The sequence below is a fragment of the Paramisgurnus dabryanus genome, chromosome 5 (assembly GCF_030506205.2).
Source record: "Paramisgurnus dabryanus chromosome 5, PD_genome_1.1, whole genome shotgun sequence".
Lineage (NCBI taxonomy): Eukaryota > Metazoa > Chordata > Actinopteri > Cypriniformes > Cobitidae > Paramisgurnus > Paramisgurnus dabryanus.
In genome coordinates this window covers 43,188,286-43,202,494 of record NC_133341.1, presented here as the reverse complement: position 1 = coordinate 43,202,494, position 14,209 = coordinate 43,188,286, and the positions used below count along the sequence as shown (strand labels likewise).

Sequence of the window (14,209 nt, the reverse complement as noted above, 5' to 3'; positions counted from 1 at the left end):
TTAGAAGAGAGGTTAAGGAATGGCTTTTTAATTAGGTTTTTAAATAGATTATTATATGATATGATATGTTGATGTGCTGTTGTTGATTTCATTCCCATTATGGACTGCTTGTCCATTCTTGAATATATGAGGACCACAATGGAAATAAGCCTGAGGCTTTTTTGTGTATTTTATCCTAGTTTATTTTAAGATGTGTATGAACAGGTCTTTTGGGCTTGATTGTATCTGTATTAACTTTTATTGTCATGTCAAGATCACATGACTTTAAAGAGTATCTGGTGATAATAAAGATCATTGGCTTGTTATTTAATGGTTTTTTATGTTGAGATTCATGCATCACCTGAAAAGCTGAATAAATAAGCTTTCCATTAATGTATATGACTACTGTATAATTGACTAAGATACAACCATCTGAAAAATCTGAAAATCTGAGGGTGCAAAAAATCTAAATACTGCGAAAATCGCCTTTAAAATCCAAATTAAGTAGCACATATTAATAATGAAAAATACAGTTTTGATATATTTACGGTAGGAAAAGTACAAAATATCTTCATGGAACATCATCTTTACTTGATATCCTAATTAAAAAAATCGATCATTTTGACCCATACAATGTATTGTTTGCTATTGATACAAATTTACCCATGCTCCTTATTAAAATGTTTCATTATAAAGCAGGATCCTTAGGTTGCACTGGAAGTGTACAGTAGTCCATGATATGTCAACAATAACAGAATGATATGTTTTGCTAGGTTTAGCCAAATTAATATGATTTAGTATTGCTACAATAAATATCTGAGAACAAGACAACAATATCATGATAAAGAAATCATTCAAATATGCAAAACTTAAAGAAGTCCCTTCTCCAGGGAAACTACTGTAAGCTCCGAAACATTCCAGAACTCGTGTAAAGCAACCCGACAAACCAATCCACAGAACCATCTAGATAGACGTGTACACATCTGTCAGAAAACCTCAAGCATTAAATAGCAGTATAGTTACCGTAAGTGCAGTTACAACACAGACGGAGAACAAGCAGAACCTCCATGATAAAGTTCCCGGTTTTTCAGACCTCAAACCGTTCTCTCACCACTTCTCATTCTCCACCCGCTTATATCCCCCCCACACACCACCAAGACCGAGAGAGAGAGAGAGAGAGAGAGAGAGAGAGAGAGAGAGAGAGAGAGAGACACTCGCACACACTCCTGATGCCATCACTCGCACACAAAAACACACTCTTCCCCTCACACACACTTGAGTTGTGGATGCTGCATACACAAGCAGGATGCAGAGGCAAAAATGTCTCTTAAAGAGACACTGCGATCGCTTGAGCTTATCCATTCAAAACCATTCACTCTGTTTCCTGCTTTAGTTTAGGCACAGAACTAAAAACTATTCATGCATTCAGAAGCACATGCATATTAAGACAAATTTACACTGCAAGTTTGAAGGGACTCAATAACGATTTTTTCCCTCACGTGGCACAGATCGGATATGACCCACGAATGTTTAACCGGGAAAAAGTGCATTGATTCTGATATTGTCAGATCGGTTTCAGGCCTCATTTATATGCGGAAATAAATCCGATACATGCACTCGCGACTGCAATATAAGCATACAGATTAGTGTTTGGCGAAATGCCCCATTTTGAAATCGTCCTATCGTCAGCTTGTGAGATCGTCGACATACAATAGTATCGGGTGGCGGGGCAGTAGTTTACTCATTTATTTATTTGTTCATTTTTACTCATTTATGACAAGTCACTTGATTGGTGGACAAAAAAAAAGAAGTTGACATTTTAAGTCATGACTGCAACCTTCTTAAAAATGACAGTATTAATCCGAGCGCGTCTTTAAGCCCATGTGCTCTAAAATATTCCAGCGTGTTAGGGAGCGGGAACAACACACTCGCTAAATTTAAACCACTATGTGCCTAATGATGCGTTCACACCGCGGTAGAGGCGTCAAGCGCGAGTGATTTCAATGTTAAGTCAATGTGAAGATGCTTTGACGCCCATCTGGAGGTCTCGCGGCACAAATGAGGCATTTAGTGCGGCACGGTAGACACGATTCCCCCTCATTTGCGTGTGTAGTTCGTGCAAATGCCGCAAATTGAGCGCTCCCGCAGCAATAGCGGAAGTTGAAAGATTTGAACTTTGACGGAAAAAACGTGCCGCGTTAACCAATCAGGAGCTTCCCCTAGGAGTGAAGTGATTACAGAAAGCAAACGGAGTCGCAGAAGACGCATCCATGATGCGAATTTCCGCGTGAATGTCATACAGTAAGACTATCTCTTACCATTTGTACGCTAGGTGAACTTAATCCACGACGATACCCATTACGTTGGCTTTAAAAAATATCGGCGCCTAGCATGTCCCTCCACTTATTCAGCAGCCACGATTCCAGGGTTCCGAAAAGAAGCTGGCAACGACCGCTAATTATATCCATCGTCGTGCACGGCGATGTTGCTTCTTTAACTTTGTCCTCCATAAGTGCAACCAACTTTTGCCGAATCCCGTAGGAAGGACGGCAAAAACATCTTTCCGATCAACAAATGCCTTGATTGCATTTCTCTGTTCCTCTTTTAAAATCAATGCTCTGTCGATATCTTTTAGAACAGACTTAATTGCAGAATATACACATCTGAATTGTACAGTGGCAGCCATTTCATTATAAATGCGCTCTTTGGTGACGTGGTTGATTACGTTACTGTTGATCATCTGTCCATCATCTTATAAAGCCCGTCCTGACAATTTGTTTGGTCGACCAGCTTTGGGAATTATAGTAGTTCCTCAACGGAGAAACCCCAGACCGATCTTCCCATCCTCAAAATGTTGTGGGCGGGGCTAAGATCGGCTGGCACCCAGGCTACTACAATCATGTACGTATGTAACAATTTTCTCTGTGTCGATTGCATATTGCAACATTTTATTCCTCAGTGGTTTTAAGCTGTATTGTGTCAGTTTGGCCGCATTAACACTGCCTGTTTGAAATGACTGAAATCCAATTTTTCCCCACAAGTGTAACAGATTGGATATGACCCAAGGACGTGTACGCAGGAAAAAAACGCATAGATTCAGATATTCTCCGATCGATTTTAGCCCTCATTTATTTGTGGAAATAAATCAGATATTAATCAGGTACGTGCATTTGTGTCTGCAATGTAAGTGAACAGATCAGATATTCCCATCTCAAGACCTGTCATGCATCATAAAAAATGCGATGCTGGCAAATGACATCAACTAAGGTGGACACCACCGCGATCACATGACTCTTCTTAGCAGCGCAATGGAGAACGACGGCTCTGCTTAGTGGAGTAATGCTGAAGTTGTATGTCTTATTACAGAAATAAAGCTCTATAATTTTGTATAATCATTTTGTCCCTTGCATATCGCAACATTTTACTTCCTCTGTGGTTTAACCTTGGAGAACCCACAGGGTCAAATTTGGCCGAATTCTTTTGCCAAGTGTTGAGTGTAAATGCTGATATCGGATACAAAGTGCTTTTAAAAGATGATGTACTGTAAGCGGGTCGTCAGAAAAACGGATACAGGCAACAAATCGGAAATGAGCATCAAGATTTGCAGCGTAAATCCAGCATTAGAGTTTAGTAGATCTGCTCTTACCCTCCATGGTGGAGTGTGCTGTGCAGTCCTTGGATTCTTTAGGACCCTTAACTTTGAGATTCTGTCAGGAGAGACAAGTGCTTGCTATAAATACACACTTCACACAAACAGAGATGCCACATCTGCCTCAGACAGCCACATCTGATGAATACTTTCAGTATGGAATAATAAAGTGCATGCAAAAATCTTCAGTTCTCTTCACTGTCCATAAATGTAAAAGGCTAAAAAATGTCAATATTCTAACATATGTGGTTAATCAATCATTATATTACTATCTCATACTATCAAAGGTGCTACTTTTGCATCTGAGCGCTTCACAGGGATCTTAACCAGTCACTAACTGCGTTTCCATTGCAGATTTGCGCAACTGCGTTATTTTCTAAATATCGACGAAAGACTATTGCGAAATGACAGCGTTTCCATTAACCAATGATATGCATTTTTTTTCTTGAGCAAAAAGTCACATCGACTGATGTCTGTAGGTTTACTAATATCACATCCACCACACTAAGCATTATTTTTAACCAAAGGGGACAAAAGAGTATGATCTAAACATAATGCCAAGGAAAGTCCCTTATACATATAGGTGTTTCTTATAGATAATAGTCAATTATTTTAAATCAAAAGAGATGTAGGAGTGTTATCCAAACATTATTGGCAAGGAAAGCCTCTTATACTTGGTAGCAGACAAGTACTGAGGTGGTTCTGTGATATACGGCGTCATATTCAAATAATAATTATGTGACTTACTTGTATCAGGTGACCTGAAAATGTTTCCATTGCAGTATTGCGAAATAAAGCTTTTCCGAATTTCCTGAAAAACCACCTCGTGCGATGCAATACACAGGAGTTTTTGCAAAATGTATGTGTTTCCATGCGATGCAATGTTAATTTTTGCAATTTATTGGTAATGAAAACGCAGCTATTGACCCCTGTAAACATTTTTCTCCACTCTTTAAGCATGCAACACAAGTATGTACTGCAGACAGCAGATGACCGGCAGGCTCTGTAGTGTTGGCTGGTATAAAGTAGATAAGCTCACCTCAGAAATCTTCTGAAACTGGATGTTGGCCTGGCTGCATTTCTCTGCCGTATCCACTGCAACTTTGTAGTTGTCCAGAAAGGCTTTGTACACACCAAGCTGGCTGGCCTGAGAAATAAGAAAGAAACAAGTGTTACGTGCAATACTGTATGTACTGACCGAGAGAGATACAGAGAAACAGGAGATATAACAACAAACTAACAGAGAAGAGTTGAAAGTGGAGAAACATGAGACAGACCAAAATCTTAAGAGACTGAGATGAGGACAGATTACAAAAAAGACAAATGCAGAAAAACTTTTCATTTCTTCACAGACCATTTATCAAAGCGCATAAGAGATACAGAAAACAGAGCTTCTGCTTAGGGCCCAAGGGTCTGAGACGTCTTATTACAGATCGTCTGCTCTTGTATCAGTCTGATGAGAGCCCGGAAAACAATGATGGCTTCACGGTGGAGCACAACTGTCCTGAGGCCAGTATTTTGAAAGCTTATAGTTCAGTATTCACCTTGTATTAAAGATGACGCCATTGGTAAACAGATAGGCTCTGCACCAAACTCACACAAAAACACAACTGGCTGAACCAGTGTTGCGGTGTTGGGCGGATCAGAAAGATCAAACATAGAGCAATGTGTTGATAGCAAAACCATACATATTAATCAGCTAATGTGCAAATTATAAAAGATAGTGGACATGTACATTAAAAACAAGTTTTGGCTTGAAGGGATACAGCTATGTCCTAAATCTCGCAAGATGTTGGGTCTTAGGGTTAGGTTTGGGGGTAGGATTAAGATGAAAACAGCGGTTGTGGCTAGATGGGATGCAGCTACGATATAAATCCCATAAAATATTGGGTTTTAGGGCTAGGTTTGTGGGTAGGATTAAGATGAAAACGGCAGTTCTGGCTAGATGGGATACAGCTACGGTATAAATCCAGTGAAATATTGGGCTTAGGGTTCGGTTTGGGGGTAGGATGAAGATGACAACAGCGGTTCTGGTTAGATGGGACACAGCTACCATATAAAAACCATGAACTGTTGTTTTTAGGGTTAGGTTTGGGGGTAGGATTAAGATGAAAACAGCAGTTCTGGCTAGATGGGACACAGCTACGGTATAAATCCCATGGTGGAGTTTGTGGTGCAGTCCTTTGGATTCTTTAAGACCCTTAACTTTAGGAACACATCTAGAAAAAACTTCAGGTAAAATTTAGTCAGTTGCCGTTGGCGGGGCTTTGTTTGAGTGCCATCATATTAACAAGTGAATTAAAACAGCATGTCTAATGAGACTGCTTTGGTGTAATGGTGATACATAAGCAAGGAGAGGGTGTTTTTTTACACACTACCAAGCCTTCCACCACATCCCAAAGATTCTCTATTGGGTTGAGATCTGGTGACTGTGGGGGCCATTTTAGTACAGTGAACTCATTGTCATATTCAAGAAACTAATTTGAAATGATTCAAGCTTTGTGACATGGTGCATTATCCTGTTGGAAGTAGCCATCATAGGTTGGGTACATGGTGGTCATAAAAGGATGGAGATGGTCAGAAACAATGCTCAGGTAGGGTTTGGCATTTAAACGATGACCAATTGGCACAAGGGGCCTAAATTGTGCAAAGAAAACACCCCCACACCATTACACCACCACCACCAGCCTGCACAGTGATAATAAGGCATGATAGATCCATGTTCTCATTCTGTTTTTGCCAAATTCTGACTCTACCATCTGAATGTCTCAACAGAAATCGAGACTCATCAGACCAGGCAACATTTTTCCAGTCTTCAACCGTCCAATTTTGGTGAGCTTGTGCAAATTGTAGCGGAGATGTGTGGTACCCGGTGGGGTTTTCTGCTGTTGTTGCCCATCCCCCTCAAGGTTGTGCGTGTTGTGGCTTCACAAATGCTTTGCTGCATACCTCGGTTGTAACAAATGGTTATTTCAGTTAATGGTGCTCTTCTATCAGCTTAAATCAGTCAACCCATTCTCCTCTGACTTCTAGCATCAACAAGGCATTTTCGCCCACATGTCTGCCGCATTCTGGATGTTTTTCCCTTTTCACACCATTCTTTGTAAACCCTAGAAATGGATATGTGTGAAAATCCCAGTAACTGAGCAGATTGTGGAATACTCAGACCGGCCCCTCTGACACCGACAACCATGCCACGCTCAAAATTGCTTAAATCACCTTTCTTTCCCATTCTGAAATTCAGTTTGGAGTTCAGGAGGTTGTCTTGACCAGGACCACACCCCTAAATGCATTGAAGCCACTGCCAAGTGATTGATTGATTAGATAATTGCATTAACGAGAAATTGAACAGGTGTTCCTAATTATCCTTTAGGTGAGTGTATATATATATATTCTGAAAGACAACCATTGCTTTGGAAAGTTCAGGAAGTTGATTTTCCTCTCCATATCCTTCATGACCCATCAACACTTTTCTCTCTGCTGTGATTTCTCAACTTCTGTAATGTTAAGATTTGCTGTGAAAACGGAATGACCCGACGCCGAGTTCTCATTCTTGGTCCCAGCATGCAACCCTCTCCCATTGCTTGGTCGAGTTTCAGAACACGTTGCATCACCCGAATGCGCAGCTGTCGCCTAGCAACTCGCATCCAGCCCTCTGACATCTCACCAAGCGCATCCACAAACAAATGCTGACACATGCACACACGTCACAAAGATGGGGTAAAAACAAAAACATTTGTGGGAGGAGAAGGGCAGTGAGTGGGTAAGTGAGAGAGAGAGAATGCTGACTAACAGATAGAAACTCTATTGCTCATGCTACTGTAAACCATCCCATCTGTTCAGAAGCTGAGCATGTTTACTTTAGTCTTTTATTCTTTCGTACATCTATTTCTTTATGTCGTGAGTTTTAAAGTGGTAGGATGAGCTTGTAATTACTCCATCTGCTAACTGAACGACTGTCATAGTGCTTTGTTAACCGAGTGCGTGGAGAAAACTATTTTCTGAAGTGTTGCTGCGTAACTTTCTGCCATCTGGTGTTCATTGCATCAGATAAATGAACTGTAACTTGAAATGGTGTGTAGTAATGCATGCTGGGAAAAGACCATCGAAATCCATTAAGTAACAGCTAAAATAATGATACAAGTGACTCGCAGATCTATATACAGTTGTTGCCATAAGTGATGTCTAAGGGAAAAAATCTGTACAATATTTGCACAATTTTACCAGGGACGAGAGCTGCAAATTAGCTTTATACTATATGCCTAATGTGCACGGCATCGGTGTGTAACAATGCGTAATGTATTGTCCGTTAAATAAACAACCAAATAAAATCAAATTACATTAAAGTCACAAATTCACAATATGTAGGATTTTCACCACTAGAAGGAATTTTTGGGATAATGTAATTACACATATTTTGTGTATTTGGTATATTACAATGTGTTTGCGTGGTTTATGGTTAAAACACATAATTTTACACATACCGTACATTTTGTACAAAAAGCAAAGATTTGAAAAGCGCTGTGTCCTTGATTGGCCAGCTAATCTGTACGTTGTGATTGGTCTGAATACCTCTGACGTCAGCTGGAAATGTGTTGCTCCTTACCATGTTTGAAAGATTCGCTCACAATGCAATGCTAACAGGAGTTAACTTACAGGCTGAGTTATGGAATTAGATAATGTCGGTTTTGTCCACGTCAACAGTGGAAACGATACGTTGAAAACTATAACTCGCGTGATTGTTTCGTTTGGGGTTTGTACCTTTTGCACATCGTTACATGTACTAATACACACTTACACATAGGGGTGTAAAAAAGGGGTGTTTTGAGGCCACGGTTCGGTTCATTTTCGGTACAGTAAGGGGAAAATGCAAACATTAAACTGCAGGATGTTTATTACTATAAACTTTTTTAACAATGTGTTTACACTTTTTTAAAACTCTTTTTATTAAAATATAATAACACGTGCTTTAAGGCTATGTTCACACTGCAGGGCTTAATGCTCAATTCCGATTTTTTGAAAAAATTAGATTTTTTGCAAGGCCGCTCACATTTCCAATTAAATGCGACCTTTTGTGATGATCTGTGTGGACGTGAAATGACCCAGAAGTGACCCGAATGTGCAGAAGAGTACTCAATGGTCAACAACGTCACTCGTGGTTTGCGGAAGTTGCTAACGTTAAACATGGATGTCAACAACAGTGTAGTCAACAGCGGAGCTCTTTTTGCAATATTAAAGTTATATTTTCCCAACGGAGCCAGCACAATTACAATCTTCTCGTTTTAAGAAGAAAATTAAAAAGAAGGAGGAGAGCAAAGTTTTTTGCCATGGCATTTTGTGGAGCAGTGTTAGCAACGTCTGCCATGGTTGTTGTTTATCTTCTCGTTCCCGCCTACTTCAACGCAGAATTATGACGTTTGTAGCGTATCAATGACGTACGGGTCAGATACATGTGGCCTGGCCGTTCAGACGGAGGTCGCATATGTATCGAATTCAGGACCACATACCCAAGTGGCCTGGGTCACATTTGAAAAGATCGGATCTGTGTCGTTCAGACTGTCATGAAAAGATCAGATACAGGTCGCATGGGGGCAAAAAAATCGGAATTGGGTCGTTTCAGCCTGCAGTGTGAACGAAGCCTTAAAGTGCCCGTATTATGAAAAACTCACTTTTTCTGGGTTTTGGGGTGTTATTTTGTGTCTCTGATGCTCCCACACGCATACAAACTTGGAAAAAAATCCATCCATGCTGTTTTGAGTGAGATACAGGTTTCTGAATGTCCTCTGCCTTGACTCTCAGATTGCGGGAGTTCAAACTCAGCTCCGTTGTGACGTAACAAAAAGTTTCGTCACATTCAGTTTGAATTTTCCCGCCCACCACCCCACTCGCAGGTCTCCACCCACCAGGTAGCTAGAGAGCATAGAGCAGTCACTTGAATGAGACCCTCTGTGCTGTTATCATGTCTCACGGAAATAACAGCGCTATTTGGATATTATGGATTATACTCCCACCTACTTTTAAAAACAAAGTTTTAACGCGTGGTTATTGGAACCCGGAGTAATCTTATATACAGTGTGTTACGACGCAAACAGTCCTCAGATTGTAGGCGATAAGACCTTCATGCGAAATCTGATGTAAACAACAGACTATGTATCTATATTTCACGGATTATAAGCATTTGTGGACAAAATGGTAATTGGATGTATTTTATTGGACTTTCATGGATCATTCACACATCTGAAACAGACTGGATTCGATTCGCGATCTTTGTATATCAACAAAAAAAGGTAAGAAGTCACGTTGTATTTTGCATGTTGTCATCTTCTGTCACAAAATACTACATTTATGATGCTAGAGCTAAAAGCTTTTTGCCAAATTAACCGAGATCGTACGCCCCGGCTTTTCTGACGATGTGAGCCTCTAATAACTTTACGGCCCGCATAGATATATACACGGTCCGGACCTCCCGCTAGCTTCTAGCAATTAGCATGCGGTCCACAAGCAGTATACATCCCCCGCCAGGTCTTAATTTCTGTAATTTGCGAAAATAATGCGTTTGAAAATGTTTATAACGGGAATATGTTAGTATTGTCCAGGGAAAATGAGTGTATTGTTCAGACTGCTACATCACAATTTACGCTGGAATCTTTGTGTGTCATGATGAGTTTGACACACCGAGACTGGGCCTTACAGCCCCGGCTTTTCTGACGATGCTAACCCCCGAACGGTCCGGACCTCCCGCTAGCTTCTAGCAATTAGCACGCGGTCCACAAGCAGTATACATCCCCCGCCGGGTCTTAATTTATGTAATTTGCGAAAATAATGCGTTTGAAAATGTTTTATAATGGGAATATGTTAGCATTGTCCAGGGAAAACGAGTTTGTTGTTGTGACTGCTAACGTAACATCACAATTTACTCAGGAATCATTGTGTGTCATGAGTTTCTTCTCCTGTAGTGTACTTATTAGTGATACTTTTCTGTATGATTTGTCTGTTGGCAACATAAACCGTTAATAATAATAATAATAATAATATATAAAATAATAACACAGTATGGTCTGTACTGCTCACGAGACCACTGAGCATGCGCACGGGCACATGACGTTAGTAGTGGGGCGTGATCAAAGGAGCAGTAGCTCATAAATATGTAAGACTAGCTCAAAACGGCACAATCTGAAATGCCCTGAAACAGAGGCTACTAGAGATGGGTAACAATCTTTTCCTACAAGCTATTTCGAGCAAACAACTTTTGAAACATGCTTCATGGAACTCATACACCTATATAACTTGTGGAAAAGCAGTCATAAGATGGGCACTTTAAGGCGCAGCGCCGCGCCGTTCTAAAAAATCGAACACATTGTTTTCTATGAGTATACACATACCGGCGCCGCCAGGTGGCGCCTGTCCACGCCGCCCAGCTGTGACTCAGGAAGTTGCTCAAATCCCTGTCGCACCACACAGCACCACTCACATAGTTTAACATTAAATAACATCATATTTGTCCCAAATCATTAACGATTAACATTGGCTGCTAATGTATATTTTGCATTTTGAAGTAGACGCTATCTGACGAAGCTTGCGCTATTTAATGTGCACTTCCGGTTTACAATACCTCCGAGTTGTCCTAGACGCGGCGCGATGCTGAGCTGCACGGCTGGTGTGCGATCCCCTTTAGACGCGACACATAAGCGGCCCCGTAAACGTTTACATCAATAATCAAACGAATATACAACTAAGTAAATAAAAATCTTTCTGCGGGCTGACTTATGTTATATGTTTGACAGAAGACTTGCGCTGTTCGAGTGGAAACACGAAAATTGACCTATGTTCCGCACACAAAAGATTGCATTCGGCCATTCGGTGCACATGTGCACCGTGCCGAAAGCCCTGTACCGAAATGGTCCGGTACGAATACACGTACCGTTACACCCTGACTTACACACCAAAGTAAATGTAAAATTGTGAATTGGACCATTGGTGCTCTTTAAATATATCACACTGTGAATGTGTTTTTTTATATTTTATAACGAAAATCTTACATATTGTGGCTTTAATAAAATACTTGAACAAAGAGTGGACAATTTGGATAAAGTTGGACATCAGTTTTGGCCACTGCTGTATATATTTATAAAACAATCGATCCATACAATACATTAAATATCATCAAACGATGGCAGAAAAGCATTGTATCACTAGGGCAAAAAATAAACCAGCAAATAACATCCATTAGCACATTAAGACGCCAAAAATAGATTTAAACAAGTTTAAGAAAGACAATACCGGCTTCATAAGATGCTTAATCTCTTTAGCTGCATTGTTGCACCAAAAGAGACATGACGCATCTCGCATGGGTTTGAAAACAGAACTTATTGCACCTGAATCGCTGAGCTAGAACATTTATCAGGAGGACAGAACGGCATAATGAGTAAACTAACTGCAGTCTGGACTCCGTCAGGAACCCACGGACAAGAACATACACAAACACAATTTTTATTATTCAATTTAGTTCTCAGCGGTGTCAGAAGTCCTAGTGTGCTGTCAACCTAGACAGCAATTTTGGGCATGCATACGGGCATACAGACACGCACAGGGTCCCGAATAGAGAGTCATTAATTTCCTCAGGCAGTAATTATCTGAACAGACCTGGCATCTCTGACTGTGCTCTCTCTCTCTCAACAGATGCTCCACTATCTCTTCCGTTCAAGGAGATGATTGTTATCAGATGCATTTACAGAGTTTGGAGAAGAAGCTATCTTGAATATGAGCAAATATACTAGGGCTGCATAACGATTAATCGCGATTAATCGTGTGCAAAATAAAAGTTTTTGTTTACGTTTGTGTACTGTGTATAATAATTATGTATTTATATTCACACACACGCATGTATAACTTTAAGAAAAAAAATGATATATTAGGTATTTAAATGTAATATAAATATATATACATGCATGTGAGTGTGTGTGTGTGTGTGTGTGTGTGTGTGTGTGTGTGTGTGTGTGTGTGTGTGTGTGTATTTATATAAACATAATTATTATACACAGTACACAAACATATATGATGTAAACAAAAACATTTATTCTGCAAACGATTAATTGCGATTAATCGTTATGCGGCCCTAGAATATACACACTGTATCTGCATAAATAACTGAAAGAAAAGATGAAAAGATTCTACATTCTTAAGTTTATTATAGTAATTGTATAAAAAATTATTATTATTCAAATTTTTATTAATGACTTGGACCTGACAACTGTGCTTGGTAACCACAGTCAGTTTAGAAAATATAACACCTAGGGCCTTTGATATGACTGGCATGACACATCGGTTACATGCACTCACCAGTTTTTTGAAGAGGTGTCCGACGGTGACCTTCTCATCCCACTGCTGAATGTTTGGAGAAAGCGCATCATAAAACTCCTTATGAATCTCAAAGATGTCTTGGATCTTGAAGAAAATAGTGTCAATTTGCTCCATGGTCAGCACCGGCTTGGATGTAGTGGCCGTGGCCTTTAGAGGCTTCATTGGCTGAGAAAGAAAAAAGAATAGTTGTAAATCTGTTTAAGCATCTGTGAAATCAAACATGTCATGGAAACACCAAGAATTGAAGCGAGTATTGTGAAGCCAAGCATCATGGGAAAATGCTAAAAGACGAAACGTAATCACACAGTGTAAAAGCCCTTCAGAGCGGAAGACGATTTCATAACACATGTGAATGTCTTCAACTTCCTTTATGTTACTGTTGTGGAGGTATTAAACTGTGTTAAAGTGCATGGGAGTGTATTTTAAGACCAACATACAAGACCAGTACAAGAATGACTGTCAACTTCGGTCACAACAATGGTAGTCCTTTCTTTTAAAAAAAAAAGTGATTGAAAGTTTGATTTAAAGGGATAGTTCACCCAAAAATGAAAATAATGTCATTAATGACTCACCCTCATGTCTTTCCAAACTCGGAAGACCTTCATCATCGAAACAGAGATTAAGATGTTTTATATTTAGTACGAGAGCTTGTTGACAATCTATGTACGGTGTACTGTCCTTGTCCAGAAAGGTAATAAAAACATAATCGAAGTAGTCCATGTGACATCAGTGGGTCAGTTAGAATGTGTTGAAGCATCAAAAATAAATTTTGGTCCAAAAATAACAAAAATTATGACTTCATTCAGCATTGTCTTCTCTTCCGCGTTTGTCGTGAAGTGCATGCGCAAGACTGAAGTCAGGTGACTGCAGTGACGCGGCTGACGTGTTATCTGGTGCGCCCCAGCTGTTTTTTTTGTGTGCCCGGGCTTCGTTTACTGTCTGAGGGAGACGCTTGTGTAAGTAAAAAAAAAAAAAAAGGATAACACGTCAGCCACGTCACTGCCGTCACGTGACTTTAGTCGTCACAACAGAACCGGAAGAGAAGACAATGCTGAACAAAATCGTTATTTGTATGTATTGTATGTAATGTATTTTCGATGCTTCAACACATTCTAACTGACCCACTGATGTCACATGGACTACTTTGATGATGTTTTTAGTACCTTTCTGGACATGGACAGTATACCGTACGTAGATTTTCAATGAAGGGTCAACAAGCTC

The 14,209-nt window shown here is 40.0% G+C and overlaps 1 protein-coding gene across 6 annotated transcripts in view; it reads right to left on the bottom strand.

The window, feature by feature from the left end:
• abr (ABR activator of RhoGEF and GTPase) overlaps positions 1-14,209 on the bottom strand; it is a 178,746-nt gene that overhangs the window by 79,547 nt on the left and 84,990 nt on the right. For 5 of the 6 annotated variants that reach the window (XM_065284256.1, XM_065284257.2, XM_073814765.1 and 2 more), the window contains 3 exons: positions 12,968-13,153; positions 4,668-4,775; positions 3,626-3,686 (listed from right to left, as the gene is read on the bottom strand). In XM_065284256.1, the coding sequence (XP_065140328.1) occupies positions 3,626-3,686; positions 4,668-4,775; positions 12,968-13,153 (355 nt within the window). Of the gene's footprint in view, positions 1-1,002; positions 1,097-3,625; positions 3,687-4,667; positions 4,776-12,967; positions 13,154-14,209 lie in introns of those variants that run through there. The other variant, XM_065284260.2, reaches the window with a different exon arrangement.